Raw genomic sequence first — 19,051 nt, 5'->3', positions numbered from 1 at the left:
GAGATTGCATCTGTAAAGCCAAAACGCAACACTTAACAGAGGCAGCATTGTTCACACTAGACAGAGCAATTATTCGGCTGTACTTAAAGACAAGTACAGTGTACACAATAGCAGAAAGTGCTGGTCCCAAAACGAGCGCACATAACTCACAGGAGCCCCACAATGGTAAGCACAGGGGCAAGGGGGAATGATTGTTTCACAGCCGTACTGTCCTCTGGGTTTCTGTGCCTTGGGGAGAGCCAACAGCTGCAGGGGGCCCCTATATTGAACACTGTCCCCACATTTTCCACAGGATGAGTTCATCCTGGAAGCTATCTCGCTGCTGAGGGTGACCTAGGAAGCAAGGGAGGGTCTTCTACTACAATGCAGTTTCCACCCTGGCCCTTATGCCGCTTGCCTGTGTGCAGCAATGGTCCCCCCTCGCCCCTTGCGGCACAGTGGCACGGACATGTTAGCCTTACTGGGACATGGACCACAGTGGCTCTGCTAAGGAACCTGCAGAAGCAGATTGCCCAGCTTCTGCATGAGACCTCTCTCCCATTTTTCCTCCTCGTGCCTTGTTGAACTCTGTGCTGATACGGTGGAGGTGGGGTCGCCCCCAAGTATTACATCCAGCTCTTTGTAGAAATGGCAGGTCGCGGGGGCAGCACCGGAGCGGCTGTTTGCCTTGCGGGCTTTGCTGTAGGCATTCCGCAGCTCCTTCGCTTTAACCCTACACTGCAGCGCATCCCGGTCATGGCCCCTTTCCATCATGTCCCTTGATATCTGCCCGAAGGTATCGTAATTCCTACGGCTGGAGCGCAGCTGGGACTGGACAGCTTCCTTCCCCCCAAACACTGATGAGGTCCAGCAACTCGCCATTGCTCCATACTGGGGCTCGCCTGGCACGTGAAGGCATGGTCACCTGGAAAGATTCGCTGAGAGCACTCCACGCCTGGCTGAGCAAACAGGAAGGGAAATTTCAAAATTCCCAGAGAATTGAAAGGGCGGGTCGATGGTTGGTCACCTGAGGGCAGGGCAGTAGAGTTCAAAGTGATGACCAGAGTGTCTAGAACAGGCATTGTGGGACACTTCTGGAGGCCGATCAGAGCGCATAAATAGACCAGGGCGTCTGCACTGGTGCTGCAGTGCTCCAGGCTGGGAGAAGCAAGCTTTATGCTTCCCGTGGAGGTGGATTACCGGGGCGCTCCAGCCGCAGAGTCCTCAGCAAGTTTGCAGATGACACTAAACTGAGAGGAGAGGTAGATACGCTGGAGGGTAGGGATAGGATACAGAGGGACCTAGACAAATTGGAGGATTGGGCCAAAAGAAATCTGGTGAGGTTCAGCAAGGACAAGTGCAGAGTCCTGCACTTAGGACGGAAGAATCCCATGCACCGCTACAGACTAGGGACCGAATGGCTCGGCAGCAGTTCTGCAGAAAAGGACCTAGGGGTGATGGTGGACGAGAAGCCGGATCTGAGTCAACAGTGTGCCCTTGTTGCCAAGAAGGCCAATGGCATTTTGGGATGTATACGTAGGGGCATAGCGAGCAGATCGAGGGACGTGATCGTTCCCCTCTATTTGACACTGTTGAGGCCTCATCTGGAGTACTGTGTCCAGTTTTGGGCCCCACACTACAAGAAGGATGTGGAAAAATTGGAAAGAGTCCAGCGGAGGGCAACAAAAATGATTAGGGGACTGGAACACATGACTTATGAGGAGAGGCTGAGGGAACTGGGGATGTTTAGTCTACGGAAGAGAAGAATGAGGGGGGATTTGATAGCTGCTTTCAACTACCTGAGAGGTGGTTCCAAAGAGGATGGCTCTAGACTGTTCTCAGTGGTAGCAGATGACAGAACAAGGAATAATGGTCTCAAGTTGCAGTGGGGGAGGTTTAGGTTGGATATTAGGAAACGCTATTTCCCTAGGAGGGTGGTGAAACACTGGAATGCGTTACCTAGGGAAGTGGTGGAATCCCCTTCCTTAGAAGTTTTTAAGGTCAGGCTTGACAAAGTCCTGACTGGGATGATTTAGTTGGGGATTGGTCCTGCTTTGAGCAGGGGGTTGGACTAGTCGACCTCCTGAGGTCCCTTCCAATCCTAATATTCTATGAGTCTGGGTGCTCTACGTGCCTTGCCAGTGTGGACACCTCAGGAGTTAGGGTGCCCTGGGAGATTTAATGCACTGTAACTTGCAAGTGTAGACAAGGCCTAAGGCCTTGTCTACACTGCTACTTTAGAGAGCTGCAACTTTCTCACTCAGGGGTGTGAAAAAAAGCACCCCCCTGAACGCTGCAAGTTTCAGCATTGTAAAGTGGTAGCGTAGAGAATGCACCAGCGCTGGGAGCTACTCCCCTCTTGATGGTGATTTTTTCCCAGCTCTGGTGCCACGACTACACAGCCATGTTAGAGCACTGCCACGACAGCGCTTTAGTGTTGCTAGTGAAGACACACCCTAAATGTGAATTTAAAAGTACTTCATTTTGGAATTGAATTAAGCTAAAGCAAACCAAAGCCTCTTCACTTCTCAGTGAAAGTGTCCACACAGGGATTTAATGTGTTTAACAAATGCACTTTGAATTCAGACCTCTAGTTAATTCAGCTTAATTTCCCTTGTATACAAGACCCCAGTGTTTCTATTGGAGTGGAAACCTACAGGGCTTTCTTTCTGTTGACTTTTTAAAACTTGAATTTCAGGGAGGAGAGAGTGAACAAATATATAGCTTATGGGCTGTGGCTGAAGAATCTCAGTTCAATGAAGGACTATTCTAGGCACCTTCTAACATGCAAGAGGATAGGAGGGGAGAGTAAATCTAAACCAGACTCTTAGAAATCCACATGCAATTCCATATGTAAAAATGTGTATGCACAACTATTGTCTACATGGGTTCATATACGCTGTGTTTTTTTAAAAAAAATAGCTAGCTTACACTGCATGTGAAAATTAAGAACACTTTAAAAAATGTTAATGTGTATTTGCAGCAGCTTCATGGATGATGTAATCATGGACATAAGTATGCATGTAGATCTGAGAAAAGAATATAACTGCTTGCCATGGACGTGTTAGGGAGCTTATATATCTGGGGTGACACTGAGTTCTTAAAAATTATCTTAAATTTTTGGGGTTCTCCTACTTGAAGGTCTGCGTGTCTAACTGAAAAAAACCTGAGTCAATTTGGGCTACTTAATACACATACATTTCACTTCTAATAAACACCATCATAAGCCAGTGACTTTGAAAATGGGAACAACTCTTCCATCCTTATGTGGAAGGATGCCACTCATGCACTTTGGGATACGTGGATACATTGATGGAAAACATTCCGAAGCCCAAGGTCCTCAAGACCTACTTTAGGTCAGTTAGGTATTAGCTCCTCCTGATTTCTCATAATCTAGTGGGAAGGAGGGTAGTGGATGGTCCTTTAGGTATGCTAGGCCTAGACTGAGGCCTCACTTAAAGTAACATCTTGAAGCACAGTTGTAGTATAATATGCAGCCAGTGCAATTTTTGGCATGTAGGCTTTTCCAGTTGTTGTGGACAGCCTTCCAGTGGCCATGCTACTGTGTGATAAAATACATAAAGTGTTTGTTCATGTTTATGTGCTGTGACAAAGTTCCTGCTCTACCTTGGTGGGTCTTGTGCTTATTGGCAGATTTGCTTGCCTTGGAGCTTCATGGCAGCCCTCAGCTTGGCCGTTTTTCTGAATTCACAGTCCAGATCAACGACTCCTGTGTCTGACGAGGAGTTGGGAGGATTTGGGGGGAACCCGGGCCCGCCCCCTTCTCCAGGTTCCAGCCCAGGGCCCTGTGGAATGCAGTTGTCTAGAGTGCTTCCTGGAACAGCTGTGCGACAGCTACAACTCCCTGGGCTACTTCCCCATGGCCGCCTGCTCCTTCTTTATCCTCACCATAGGACCTTTCTCCTGGTGTCTGATAGTGCTTGTACACCTCAGTCCTCCGACAGTCCTTGTCTCACTCTCAGCTCCTAGTGCCTCTTGCTCCCAGCTCCTCACACACACACCACAAACTGAAGTGAGCTCCTTTTTAAAACCCAGGTGCCCTGATTAGCCTGCCTTAATTGATTCTAGCAGCTTCTTGATTGGCTGCAGGTGTTCTAATCAGCCTGTCTTAATTGTCTCCAGAAGGTTCCTGATTGTTCTGAAACCTTCCCTGTTACCTTACCCTGGGAAAAGGGACCTGCTTAACCTGGGGCTAATATATCTGCCTTCTATTACTCTCCTATAGCCATCTGGTCCGACCCTGTCACAGTGCCTATCCAGGACTCTAGGTGCTGTACAGTCGTTAAATTCAGTAAGTTAAAATGACCAATGACTTTCTGAGCTACCATGCTAGACTGTAGGGAACAACTCCGCAGTTGCAGGGGAACAGACTAGAAAGATTGCTTAATGAATCTTTTCCACCTCAGTATTGCAGAACGCAGCCGTAGATGCGATTAATGGCTTTTCACAGGTAGTTTCAAGCAGCCTATTGCAGCTGTCACCTAGCTCTAGATGTCAAAAAACAAAGTGGTGTTCAAATTGAGAGGAGTTCCATATATTTTCAAAAGGAAAGTCATTGCCCAGGCATTGTGCTTCCACAGTTAAGTCATGGTGAGGGATGAACGAACAAAATAATTGCAGTTTAGAAATCCCTCAGATAAAACTTTAGGCGCATGAGGGAGTTCCCACCTCAGCCTCTTCAAGGGTGAAGTATCACATAGCCCTGCTGCAGTCTTAGCTAGCCACTGTGATAGCACCAATAGCCCACTGTATTTTCCACTGAATGCGTCCGATGAAGTGATCTGTAGCTCACGAAAGCTTATGCTCAAATAAATTTGTTAGTCTCTAAGGTGCCACAAGTACTCCTTTTCTTTTAGCACCAATATAGTAATATACATCTGAGTGTTTTCAATGCACTGACGGGCTTTACACAGTGCCACTGTTTCAATTCATAAGAACAGCCATATGTGGTCAGCCCAATGGTCTATCTAGCCCAGTATTCTGTCTTCCAACAGTGGCCAATGCCAGGTACTTCAGAGGGAATGAACAGAACATGGCAGTTATCAAGTGATCCATCCCCTGTTGTCCAGTCCCAGCATCTGGCAGTTTGAGGCTTAGTGGCACCCAGAGCATGGGCTTGCATCCCTGACCATCTTGGCTAATAGCCAATGATGGACCCGTCCTCCATGAACTTGGCATAAAAATCTAAATTGTTTGAGAGATTTGGAGTTGGAAGTTTAGTTGTCTTAGCTACAACTGATTAATCGCACTTGTACTCTGAGATCCTGATTTAGATTTAGCAGTTTATTTCTCCCTTCCTCTTCAAATTCCAGTTGTGTGGTGAAGATGTAACTACTCTTGTTCAAGGCAGTCTATTAAGTGGTGCATGCTAGATAAAGGTGGAAAGACTTAAGTGATAAATGCTCCGTTTCCAGCTTTATCTATGTGTGATATTTGGTATCTCTAACCTACATGGGGTAGGAGAATAGCTGAGGCATAAGGTCTTATCTATATTAGGAAACTTGTACTAATGCAATCAAACAGATTTAAAATTGATCTAATTGAACTGGTGCATACCTTCAAGGTACCCTCATTTGAACTGAGTAAAACTTCCCTTAACTCAGTTCAGCTTAACTTGGTAAGTTTCCAGAGTAAACGAGGTTTAAACTGATTTGAGTGAGTCTACATTAGTAGTTTGCACTGGTATAACTAGAGGCAGTCATGCAACTTTTCTAATATAGACCAGACCGAAGACTTCCGGAGGACACTGTTAGCTCTGCTCCCCATTGTGGGGGGATTGGAGCAGGCAGCCCCAGAAGCGGAGCCCCTTACAGGAATCCCTTTTGACTGTGTTGTGGATTTACATTGGGTAAGGATCAGGAGCCAATGTGTTGAGTTGCTTAGAATTATCTGATGCTTAAATCTTGTTCGCGCTCTTGTCAGCTGCTTGTAAGTCATCACCTTATCTTGATGCAGGAAAACCAAGGGGCTAGCTGCTCTGATTACTGTGCGGTTCTAGTTTTCATACCAATTAGGAGCTGCAGGAATGTAGCTGCAGTTGGAGAGTAGAGAGGCATCAGTTCCCATGGCTGATTAAGGCATTTTCTCTTTGATTCCAGAAACAAATAAAAGTACTGAGGGAAGTCTCCAGTGAAACACTGCGGTCTAATTTAAAATGGTTTCCTGTATTTCTGGAGGGGAGAATCTCATGTGACTTGACCATTCTGCGTTTAACTAACAGAATTTTGTTTGTTTGAAGGTACATGGGAATAGGACTCTCAGCCCAAGGAGTCAACATGAACAGACTTCCCGGTGAGTCATGTTAAGAATTGTTTGTATGCAGTGTATTAATCTTTGCGGTGAAATCATATGATTCTCAGAAAAACATGGTCTGTTTCCTCTTCATGAGGGTGGAAGCAAGGATGCTGTTTGGAGAACGGTACATCTGAGTTATGGATGTGTTTGTATTTTTTAGGGCTTGTCTTTCCAGTCCATGACTGTAAAGCTCTTACTTATTGGTGTGGAACTCCTGGCTGTATGTGGGATTCCGGTCTTAAAATGAGTTGGCACTGAATGTGCACATCAAGTTTGAACTCTTTTCTGCTGTTGTAAGGCTACTCCATGGAAAGCTTGTGTATTATTACACCACCACCACTCCCCCCCCCTCCCCCGAGCTTGGGAGCCTTTGCTACTGAGCTGCTGCAAATTATTATATCGCCTCCTTACTCTTCAGCATTACTTTTTAATGTAAGATCGTTGAGTTAGTGAGAGTTTTCTTTCTTTAAAAGATGTCAAAGTAACACGATATTGTAAATGATTCTTAATAAACAGGAAAGCATTCACTTTTAGACCTTGGGTCCTGGTGACCCAGTTCTTTCAGCTGACTGACATTAGAATATTTCTGTCTTTCTGTGGGTGAGGGAGAAGGGAGGTAGAAGAATAGAAGGGAAGAGAATAGGTGATCAGAAGTGGAGGGAGAAGGATTTTTTTTTAATTTTGTTTGTTTACATTAGTGGGACAAATGGATTAGGATACATCTGATTAGGATACACCAGTTGGTTGATCTGGTGGTCTATAGTTGAAGCAAACGTAGAAAAGGAGAGGCAAGTGATGCAGGTAAATTCCAGATTATTTGAATAGTTCAGGCGGGCAGTGGCTCTCAGCCTTTCCAGACGACTGTACCCCTTTCAGTAGTCTGATTTGTTTTGCATACCCCCAAGTTCCACCTCAAGTAAAAACTACTTGCTCACAAAACCAGACCTAAAAATGCAGAAGTGTCACAGCACACTGTTAGTGAAAAATTGCTGACTTTCTCATTTTTACCATATAATTATAAAATAAATAAATTGGAATATAAATATTGTACTTACATTTCAGTGTATAGTATACAGAGCAGTATAAACAAGTCATTGTATGAAATTTTAGTTTGTACTGACTTCACTAGTGCTTTTTATGTAGCCTGTTGTAAAATGAGGCAAATATCTAGATGAGTTGATGTACCGCTGGAAGATCTCTCTGTACCCCCAGGGGTACGTGTATCCCATAATGAGAACAGGGGACAAAACTCTGACAGATTTCTGAAAAGTGCAATTCTAATTTCAGTGGATGCTTCCACATTTCAGATGATCTGAGTTGTGGACAGCTGCATTTGCCTGGACACTTACTGTCTATGAGGCTGTCCTCTTTTATGTTACTTGTTTGAGGTATTTTTCTAGTTTGGTAGGATCTTTATAGCCAATTTTCTCCCAGAGAAGGAAGTGGGAAATAAAGCAATATAAAATTAAGTCCCAGTATAACAGCCAAAAAGCCCTTCAAGGGAAGGAAATTTTAATGTGTTCAAAGTCTAGGGAGAAAAGTCTCTTGCAGTAACTGGAATGCACAGACTGAAACAAATGTATCCAAAGCATTCAAGAGAAGTCAGAATGATCAGCACTGGTACAATAAACCTTAACAAACTGTCTCATTCCCAGGTGGATAATGCCTGTGAATTGATTGCTTATGAAGGACTTTTCCCATCTTCTAGGAGAGCTACTGTGGGAAATTAATGAAAATCTCCTGCAGCAGGGGGGTGGGACATGTAAGGACTCTGTCCTGACCCTCGATTCCTCTTCCTGCTGTCACAAGATCGTACTGATCTATAGCATAGTGGTCAGTCAGCTCTCAACCAAACCCTCTGACTCTGAACTAGAAAGAGAGATGGCTGGATGGGGTGCACATCTGAGGCCTTTGGATGGGAAATCTGTATGAAGCCAGAGGTTGCTAAGGTGTGAAAGATATAGGCTGGGGGCAGAATAGAGTTGGGCAGAATCTGGGTGGCGCATTGTGCAAGGCATTGGGAAGAAGGAACAATCAGCAGTTGTGAAGAGGGACAGAGGAGGAAAAGTTGACTATATTTCTCCAGCATTCTCAGGGTTAAGAGTGAAGTCAAAAGCAATTTTTGTCTAATCTCAAGCCTAATATTTGCTCTGAGCATCATATTTGTCTTAAAAGTATCACAGGCCACTAGAACATATAACCGTTTATATGTTTTACAGCTCTATAAGTTAAGTTAGAAAAGCAGCTACTGAGGCTTGCCCTGCGGACCAGCACTGCTGTGATCTGTATGTGGCAGCACTGGCAGTCACCTGGGCCTTGGAGTGGTGCGTGCGTACATGTGTGTGCCTTCCAATGGCTCCTTTCAGCTAAGCAAAGAGTGGGGCTACAGAGGTCTGAACCCTTCCTACACCACATGGTCATTACGATGAGCAAAAGTTCAGAGTCACACATTGCCAAAAGAAGCAGCGACTGGGTTTCTCTAGTAGCAATTCTTCTCCCAGGTCTGTCAAATCATACCTGTGTATTGGAAGGACCAGGGGTTTGAGGCATTGTAATGGTTCCTTTTTGGATTATATGTGGGACCCATGTAGTCTGTGGTTCTGGAATTTCCTGTAGATTCCCACCCCTTTTTCTGCAGAACCGTTTCAGGCTTCCAATGAATTGTTTTTCTCGCCTGTTTGGTTGCAAAGAGAACCTAACAAACATGAACCAAGTGCAAAATGATGCAGTAACATCTGCCAACTTGCTGAAACAAGGCTCTGTGTTGTGAACTGGCCCATTCTTTCAGAGGATTGATGCTGAACCCTAATGATGATTGAAAAGTCAACAATTAACTCTTTCACTTTTGATATCTTCAGCAGAATCATCAAACTAATGTGTTTATCCCACAATCCCAAACTGCTTCCCATGGCTTCCAAGGTGCAAAAAGGCCCAAGCACCCCCTTACCTTAATGCCAAAACCTCCAGGTTCTCCTTGTTCATTTCTACAAGGCAATTGTATGTTCAATACAAAATTCTGCAGTGCACTTACAATTAAAAATGATGTGGCCTTGTAAAATTAAAATGTAATATCTTAATAGTCCAAGGATAACCTGGACAAGGGTAATCTGCTGGAATTCACTTTCGTGTTTAATTGAATACAAACTTCTTTTAACTTCTGCAACTGCTGCAGAATTTTTAATTTGCTGCATGGGCGTGCTGCACAATCCACGTGCCATGCTGAAAAATTTAGGTAAAGCTTACCGTACAGTAAACTGGCTCTAAACCAGTTCATTCGTTGCAGTTTAGGATGGTGTTGTGGTAGAAGGGTTGCTCTTAAAGCTCCGAGTTCACCGTGCTTCCTTGTTTGAACTTTCGTGTGTTCCCTTCTCTGAAAGACCCTTCTCTCCTTTGAACTTGGGGCCAGTCAGAAGTTGGAGGTGAAATCTCAACAGTGAATGAGTGATGATAATTAAGGCTACATTTATGTCATGGAGGTCATAGAATCCGTGTTTTCCAGAGACCGCTGTGACATTCTCTGCTTCAGCCCCAGGCACTGCGGGACTCGAGCTGGCAGCCAATGGGGTCCTAGCACAGTTCCAGCAACAGCAGCGATGGGGGCCCCCTGCAGGTTTCCAGCAACAGGTGACAGATTCCTGAGGGAGCTGTCCTCAGAGTTCCGGGAATGGGCAACAACCTCGCACAGGGGGAAGGAGGATGCCTCAGGCGAGTGGCTGGGGATGTCCTGTTTTCTCTTTCCGTGAAATATGGTCACCCTGCAGCTCCCAGCCCCCCTGGGCAGAGGGGAAACCCCACTGCTCCCAGCCACCACGGTGGCAGGGGAAATCATTTTGCCGCAACAGCAAAAGACACAGACAGGTCGTGGCTTCTGTGAATTTTTTTTATTGCGTGTGACCTGTCTGCCTGTCTGTGACTTTTACTAAAAATAACTGACAAAATCTTAGCCTTAATGATAGTTAGCTGGGGATATGCCATTAAGGGCCTTGTAAGTGAAGACAATTAGTATGGTTTTTTTCTGCTAGAGATGAGTGAGGACAATATTGTATTTGTCAATGCCAAAGAAAGGGATGTTGCGGTAATTGGGGATGTGAGATGAGAGCCTGGATGAGAGTTTTAGCTCTGTGGCTGTAGAGGAAAGGCCATCTCTTAGAAATGTTAATAGAAAGAATCTGCAAGATTTAGACAGTCTGGATGAGAGGACCTAGAGAGAGGTCTGAGTCAAAAATGACACCCAGGTGATGGTCCTTAATGACAGGCAGGATGGTGGCAATGTCTGCAGTGATGGAGGAAAGAGGCAGTGAGAAGAGTAGGAGCTCTGTTTGGTCCTGTTGAGCTTGAGCTGGTGGCTAGAATTCCATAAGGAGATGTCAGATGGAGAGGCCAGGAGATGGATCTGGAGTAGAAGTAGATCTATGACTCATACGCATAGAGAGGGTGGTTGAATTTATGTTTGTGGATGAGATCACCCGGGCATAAGGTGTAGAGGGAGAAGAGAAGGGGACCAAGGACAGAGCCCTGTGGAACCCCATTAGAAAATTGGATGAGATGAGGAGGATCTGTGAAAGATATGCTGAAGGCGCAATTAGAGAGGTCGGAGGACCAGGGATATGGCTACATAGCAGTTGGGAGTGTGCTTCCCAGTCTGGGTAGGCAGATGCACTTGCTCTGCTCAAGCTGCTGTGCTAAAAATAGCATGGCTCTGGCAGCCCAGGCTAGCCACCTGTGTATGTACCCAGGAGGCTGAAGGGGAGGAGGGGTTTGTACTCGGGTGGCTAGTCTGAGCTGCTGCCTGGGCCACTGCGGCCTCATGGCTATTTTTAACATGCTAGCTTGAGCAGAGCTTGCACGTGTCTGTTTGCCCATGTTGGGAAACACGTTCCCAGCTGATTTGTAGACATACCCCAGAAGAAGACAGAGTCATGGAGGCTGAGAGGGGACAAACTTTCAAAACAAGAGCATGGTCAAAGGTGTCAAAGGTGGCTGTCCGGTCAAGTAGGATGAAGGTGGAGTAGTGGTTCTGAGCTTTGGCTAGGAAGAAGCCATTAGACTTTGAGAGCAGTTTCAGTGGAGTGCCGGGGTGGATGCTGGATTGGAGAGGGTCTAGGGTGGAACTGGAGGAGAGGAACTCCAGACAGTGGTTTGTAGACAGCGCATTCCTCCACTGGATGGAGGGAGATATTTGGGGCAGGAGAGGCATCCCAAGGCTGGTCTAATTTCAAGTTAGAATTGCCTGGTTTCTCCTCTTAACAGCCAGTCTGAAGCCTTTGAGTGGACCTGCCTGTTCAGGTTTTAAGGTGGACTCTTTAACATTTGAAAAGTAGTTCTTTGTAGATAAATTGTTCACCTGTAAAGGGCCAGTTGGTAGCAGTCTGCACTGATCCCTGTGACAAAGGGCTCAAACACACACAGTGGACTATGCTGAGGGTTCCCTGCTGTGTATTTGTGTAGGCTGTCTTTGCAAGAGGATTCATTTGTATAGCTGGTGCCACAAGTACTCCTGTTCTTTTTGTATAGCTGGTGTTTTCAAAGCCCCATGCATGTAATATGTAGAGTTAATTTCCTGGGAATTTTTAATTAGTTCTTGGTCTTTATCTGTTTTAATTGTATAGCGTGCTCCTTTCCATGCATCTCAGTCCAACTGGTCTGCCCAGTCGGTTGTAGGAGAAATGTAGTTTTGAAGGAAAAGGGAATAAACGGCTGGAACTGCAAAAGAAACTATCCACATCAACTTGCCATATTAAACTGAAACGATCAATGCCATTCATTATAGTTCTCCACAACTCCTTGGCACAATATTAATTAAGCTTTTGCTATTCACTCATAAGGGCTTTCAGTGTATGTGACTCCTCCGTGTTAAAGGATGTCAATGATGAAATTGTCTTTTGAACCACTACATTTCAGTGATTCCTGTCTTTCATGCAGTTGCTCTTGTTCCTGACAGCAAGAGTTATCTGTTCAGGTTAACTGAGCTTCACACTGACTGATCACCTTGTTCATAAGTGCTCAGAAATGTGTATTGTAGCATAATGTAAGTACTTCCATGAATTTCTAGGAGACTCCTGCTTCTCCTAATGAAGTGTGTAAAAGCCATATCCTCCAGTCAATATTCAGACAGAATTCCATATACCCCAGTGATGGTTTTGAATAAGAACTGCCAGATTTGACCCTAAATCTGGAATAGGCCGAGGCAGTAGAATTTCTTTCTTTTGCTGGGGTAATTGCACTGCAACAAGATTCTTTCCCTTAGATCAATTTTTAATAAGCAAGTTTATTTTCTCTTCACCTGACAGCCACCTATCGGGGCAAGCTGTGACAGGGAATCACATCTAAATACCACAACCAGCTTTACTTGCTGGCCAGACATGTCCTCTTTATTTCAGTGAAATCCAGTCTCTTAAGTCATATTAACTGCTCCTTGGATTAGGGTATGCCAGCCAGGCTTAATGTCGTAATACCTGCAGTACGTTGGGCAGGGGTTCTGTGTGGCAGTGGAACCTTAGCTTCCCAGTACATGATTTGAGGCCTTATGTACATGGAGAAATTGCCCCGGTGTAAGTTGTGACGTTAAGCTAGCGCAAACCCACGTGGGTGCTTTCGTTTTGGTTTCGCTTAAATCAATTGAGAACAGATTTAAGTTAAAAACCAAATAAGCCCCTCAAACCAAAATAAGAGTGCTGTCTACATGGGTTTGCACTGTTTTAATTAAATCAGTTTTAAAATCTAATTTAAATTTAAGTGGTGCAACTTTTGCATGTAGACTAGACTTTAGGTTTGAGCTATACAGATTTTGAACTAGTATAGCTAATTCAGTTCAGGATGATCTTTTTTTAACCAAAACAGTTGATTCTGGTACAAGCCCCCTGTGTGACTGCAGTTACGCTGGTATAAAGGCGCCTTATACTGGTATAGCTTAGGGTATGTCTACACATACAGAGTTTTTACACTGTAAGTTTCACTGGTGATATGGAACCGGTGAAAGTAAAGCGCTGGTTTGTGTACTCACTCAATTCCTCAGCCGGCAGAGAGTGTTTACACTACCAGCACTTCCATCGCTGATGAGAGCAGCGCTGTAGGGCAGCTATCCCACAGTGCAGCTCTCGCAATAGGTCTTGTGGGAAGTGGGGGGAGGGGGAGGGGGGGTTGGGAAACATTCTGGGTTCCTGCTCAGTTCCCCGTGCTGCCCTGCTTCATGTCTCAGGAGCCCCATTACCTTCTGGTTTCTTCTGTGGCTTTTTTTTAAAAACCTCCTGGTGTCTGGCTGCTTTCCCCGCCACAGCTACAAACAAAGGGAAAGGGAGCTTCAAACTTCCCGGGGCTTACAGGGGGAGGGGCGGACAATCCATGTGTCAGAGCAGCAGAGATGCTGGCCAGAGTGGTCACTTTTGGAACTGTGGGATATCCTCCAGAGGGTGTTTACACTGGTGGAACGTGTCTTCACTTTCACAGCAGCGCAAAAAGAACAGCAGTAAGAGCTGTACACCTCTCGTGAAGGTGGTTTTCTTTCTGCGGTGAAACTTCTGAGTTTCATCGCAAAAAGTCATTAACAATTGTAGATAGTTCTGCGGTTTTAGCACAAGAAAAGGACTTTCTGTGATTTAAATGGTAAGTGTAGACATACCCTTATTCCCCCTTCCCACACAGGAATAGCTGTATTGTGTATAAACACCTTTATAATGTTATAACTGTGTCCACGCTGAGGGGTGTACCTCTTTTTACCTGTACTTGTATACGTAAAGCAGTACAGCCTTTTCTACAGGCAAGGCCTTAGTTTTCCATTTCCTTCTGTAGTTTCTTCCCCTACGACACTTAGTTTTTTAAAACCCTCTAGGTTCTGCTGAAAAGCAGTTTCATGTATGAGAGAGAATACATATAAACTGCTTTCATTCCTTTAACAGTGGACCCCGTGAAATTTCATTCTTTAGAATATGTCTAGGGAATACTGTATTGATTTCTGAACAGATTTCTCTGTATCTCTTTGAATTTTATTTTATCCCTCTGGCTGCTATGTCATTATACTTCAAATCAGTTTCCAGCTACATGGGAAGCTTTCATCCAAACTGAAGACTTTTTAAAAAGTTTTTATTGAAAAAGTTGTTCTATTAGGATCTTATCAAATATGCAAATATCTTGTTAGCTTTTTAGATAATTGTTCTCAGTGAAGATGCTTTTCAGGGTGTTTAAATTGTAACTAGTGATATTTTGCACTTACTTAGACTTTCATCTGAGGATACAAAATAACTTCACAAATACTAAGCATCACAACTGCCTGTGAAGTAGTAATTATCTGTTTTATGGATGTGTAAACTGAGTTTATGAATGTTTAGTGACTTGATTAAGATGACATCAGTAAGTTGCTGTAAAACTTTTGTTATCCCTAGCTCATTACCCAGACTAATGACATATTTAAATACTTTCCTCAGACGAGATACACTGGCTGTCTGGGGGGAGGGAGGTAGAACCCAGTCTTCAAGGTCATTTACCTAGTACAGAACAGCTTTTTCTTTCTGGGGTTGAGAGTTAACTAGCCCCACTCCTGATTGCAAATGGAACTAGAACCCACAGACTGCATGGAAACTTCTGTCTGACGAGCTTTAGGCACAGAATGTGGCCGTCTGCTGTTTGAATGTCTTTGTACTGTTTATATACAGTGGTGTTGTAGCTGTGTCAGTCCCAGGATATTCGAGAGACAAGGTGGGTGAGGTGAGGTAATATTTGTACTGTTACATTAATTCTGGAATCTGCTTGCTGAATGACTGCGGGTCCTCTTTCTGAGGGTGATAAGTGCAGTGAGGAGTTAGTGAATGTTCAAGACCTTCGGTTAGCATTTAACTGCTGGGTTTGAGCCCGTGAACCTGTTTATGAAGTCACATGCAGATCAGCCTTTCAGGAGAGCTCTGTGGGCATTATTAGAGTGAGCGCATGTGATCTATGCTATACGCATTGCTTAGCAATGCATTAGAGCTTTGTTTACTGTTTAACCTTTTCAGGGTTGATAAGAAATGTATCTGAGAGACAAAGTGGGTGAGGTAATATTTTTTTTTATTGGACTACTGTTGTGGAGAGAGACAAGCTTTCAAGCTTACACAGATCTCGAAAGCTCATCTCTCTCACCAACAGTTGGTCCAATAAAAGATATTACCTCACCCACCTTGTCTCTCCAATATCCTAGGACAGGGGAGGACAAACTACAGCCAGTTTGTGAAAGAGTAAAGAACACTTCCTTATTCACTTTCTCCTCTCCATTCATGATGTGTTAGACCTCTGTCCTATCCCCCCTTCATCGTCTCTTTTCCAACCTGAACAGTCCCAGTCATTTTAATCTCTCCTCGTATGGAAGCTGTTCCACACCCATAATCATTTTTGTTGCTATTCTCTGTCCCTTTTCTATTTCTAATAATCTTTTTGGTGATGGGATGACTAGAACTGCACAAAATGTTCAAGGTGTCTGTGTTCCCTGAGTTGATGTAGTGATTTTGATACTTACTGTCTTATTGTCTATCCCTTTCTTAAGAGTTCCCAACTTTCTGTTCACTTTTTTGACTGCCGCTGCACATTGCGTGGATGTTTTCAGAGAACTGTCTCTTCTGGTAACAGCTAATTTAGATCCCATCATTTTGTACATTGGGATTGTTTTTTTCCAATGCGCATTACTTTGTTTATCAACATTGAATTTCATCTGCCGTTTTGTTGCCCAGTCTCCCAGTTTTGTGAGCTCCCTTTGTAACTCTTTGCAGTCTGCTTTGGACTTAACTATCCTGAGTAATTTTATATCATCTACAGACTTTGCAACCTCACTGTTTACCTCTTTTTCTAGAACATTTATGAATATATTGACTAGGACTGGTCCCTGTACAGATCCCTGGTGGATACGACTATTTCTCCCTCTCTGTTCTGAAAAATGACCATTTATTCCTACCCTTTTGTCATAAATATAAAGGGAAGGGTAAACACCTTTAAAATCCCTCCTGGCCAGAGGAGAAACCCTTTCACCTGTAAAGGGTTAAGAAGCTAGGATAACCTCGCTGGCACCTGACCAAAATGACCAATGAGGAGACAAGATACTTTCAAAGCTGGAGTGGAGGAGAAACAAAGGCTCCGTGTGTGTGATGCATTTGCCAGGAACAGAAAGGAATGGAGTCTTAGAACTTAGTAAGTAATCTAGCTAGATATGCGTTAGATTCTGTTTGTTTAAATGGCTGAGAAAATAAGCTGTGCTGAATGGAATGCGTATTCCTGTTTTTGTGTATTTTGTAACTTAAGGTTTTGCCTAGAGGGATTCTCTATGTTTTGAATCTAATTACCCTCTAAGGTATTTACCATCCTGTCAAACTGTCCCCACAACAGACACTCAAATACTCACCAACACAGCCTCCTTAATGCAGCCCTTAGTGTACCTCCTCTCAGACAGATCCCAGGCAAACTCTCTCTGTTAGCTGCTCTGCTGTTCGCTGAAGCACTTAGAGGAGAGGAAAGTGATCAGGAACAGTCAGCATGGATTCACCAAGGGCAAGTCATGCCTGACTAATCTAATTGCCTTCTATGACGAGATAACTGGCTCTGTGGATGAGGGGAAAGCGGTGGACGTGGTGTTCCTTGACTTTAGCAAAGCTTTTGACATGGTCTCCCACAGTATTCTTGCCAGCAAGTTAAAGAAGTCTGGGCTGGATGAATGGACTATAAGGTGGATAGAAAGTTGGCTAGATTGTCGGGCTCAATGGGTAGTGATCAATGGCTCCATGTCTAGTTGGCAGCCGGTATCAAGTGGAGTGCCCCAGGGGTTGGTCCTGGGGCTGGTTTTGTTCAATATCTTCATTTAATGATCTGGAGGATGGTGTGGATTGCACCCTAAGCAAGTTTGCAGATGACACTAAACTAGGAGGAGAGGTAGATACGCTGGAGGATAGGGATAGGATACAGAGGGACCTAGACAAATTAGAGGATTGGGCCAAAAGAAATCTGATGAGGTTCAACAAGGACAAGTGCAGAGTCCTGCACTTAGGACGGAAGAATCCCATGCACTGCTACAGATTAGGGACCGAATGGCTCGGCAGCAGTTCTGCAGAAACGGACCCAGGGGTTACAGCGGACGAGAAGCTGGATATGAGTCAACAGTGTGCCCTTGTTGCCAAGAAGGCCAATGGCATTTTGGGATGTATACATAGGGGCATTGCCAGCAGATCGAGGGAGGTGATCGTTCCCCTCTATTCGACATTGGTGAGGCCTCATCTGGAGTACTGTGTCCAGTTTTGGGCCCCACACTACAAGAAGGATGTGGAAAAATTGGAAAGAGTCCAGCGGAGGGCAACAAAAATGATTAGGGGACTGGAACACATGACTTATGAGGAGAGGCTGAGGAAACTGGGATTGTTTAGTCTGCGGAAGAGAAGAATGAGGGGGGATTTGATAGCTGCTTTCAACTACCTGAAAGGGGGTTCCAAAGAGGATGGTTCTAGACTGTTCTCAGTGGTAGCTGATGACAGAACAAGGAGTAATAGTCTCAAGTTGCAGTGGGGGAGATTTAGGTTGGATATTAGGAAAAACTTTTTCACTAGGAGGGTGGTGAAACACTGGAATGCGTTCCCTAGGGAGGTGGTGGAATCTTCTTCCTTAGAAGTTTTAAGGTCAGGCTTGACAAAGCCCTGGCTGGGATGATTTAATTGGGGATTGGTCCTGCTTTGAGCAGGGGGTTGGACTAGATGACCTCCTGAGGTCCCTTCCAACCCTGATATTCTATCATTCTATCATTCTGTGATTTTACAGAGGTGATTCTTTTACCTTTTCTTTAATTAAAATTCTTCTTTTAAGAACCTGATTGCTTTTTCATTGTTCTTAAGATCCAAGGGTTTGGGTCTGTGTTCACCTATGCAAATTGGTGAGGATTTTTATCAAGCCTTCCATAGGAAAGAGGGTATAGGGTTTAGCGAGGATTTTGGGGGGAAAGACGTTTCCAAGTGGGCTCTTTCCCAGTTATATATCTGTTAGACGCTTGGTGGTGGCAGCAATAAAGTCCAAGGGAAAAAGGAAAATAGTTTGTACCTTGGGGAAGTTTTAACCTAAGCTGGTAAAAATAAGCTTAGGAGGTTTTCATGCAGGTCCCCACATCTGTACCCTAGAGTTCAGAGTGGGGAAGGAAGCTTGACACCTTTGTTTCCTGTCTTTTAACCAGTTACTAATCCATGAGAGGACCTTCCCTCTGATCCCATACTGCTGGGTTTGCTTAAAGGTCTTTGGGTGAGGCACCTTGTCAAAGGCTTTCTGAAAGTCCAAGTACTCTATATCCACTGGATCAAACTTGTCCACATGTTTGTTGGCCCCCACAAAGAATTCTAATATATTGGTGAGGCATGATTTCCCTTTACAAAAGCTGTGTTGACTGTTCCTCAACAAATCATGTTAATTTATGTGTCTGGTAATTCTGTTCTTTACTACAGTTTCGACCAATTTGCCTGGTACTGAAGTTAGATGTACCGGCATAGAATCATATAATATCAGGGTTGGAAGGGACCTCAGGAGGTCATCTAGTCCAACCCCCTGCTCAAAGCAGGACCAATCCCCAACTCCTCAGATCCCTCAAGGATTGAATTCACAACCCTGGGTTTAGCAGGCCAATGCTCAAACCACTGAGCTATCCCCCCCCCCCCCCCCTGTAATTGTCAGGATGGCCACTGGAGCCTTTTAAAAAAAATTAGTGTCATAGTAGCTACCCTCCAGTCCAGTCACCTGGTGCATACCACAGTTAGTAGTTCTGCAATTTCAT

The 19,051-nt window shown here is 44.5% G+C and overlaps 1 protein-coding gene across 2 annotated transcripts in view; it reads left to right on the top strand.

The window, feature by feature from the left end:
- Window positions 1-19,051, top strand: part of RANBP10 (RAN binding protein 10) — a 162,971-nt gene that overhangs the window by 41,143 nt on the left and 102,777 nt on the right. The window contains exon 3 of one of the 2 annotated variants that reach the window (XM_073307234.1): window positions 6,239-6,291. The exons of the other annotated variant lie outside the window; for it this stretch is intronic. Within the exon in view, the coding sequence (XP_073163335.1) occupies window positions 6,239-6,291 (53 nt within the window). The remainder of the gene's footprint in view (window positions 1-6,238; window positions 6,292-19,051) is intronic. 2 annotated transcript variants of the gene reach the window in all.

This window comes from Lepidochelys kempii, chromosome 12 (genome assembly GCF_965140265.1).
Source record: "Lepidochelys kempii isolate rLepKem1 chromosome 12, rLepKem1.hap2, whole genome shotgun sequence".
In the NCBI taxonomy this organism is placed as follows: domain Eukaryota; kingdom Metazoa; phylum Chordata; order Testudines; family Cheloniidae; genus Lepidochelys; species Lepidochelys kempii.
This window is presented reverse-complemented; position numbering and strand designations above follow the sequence as displayed.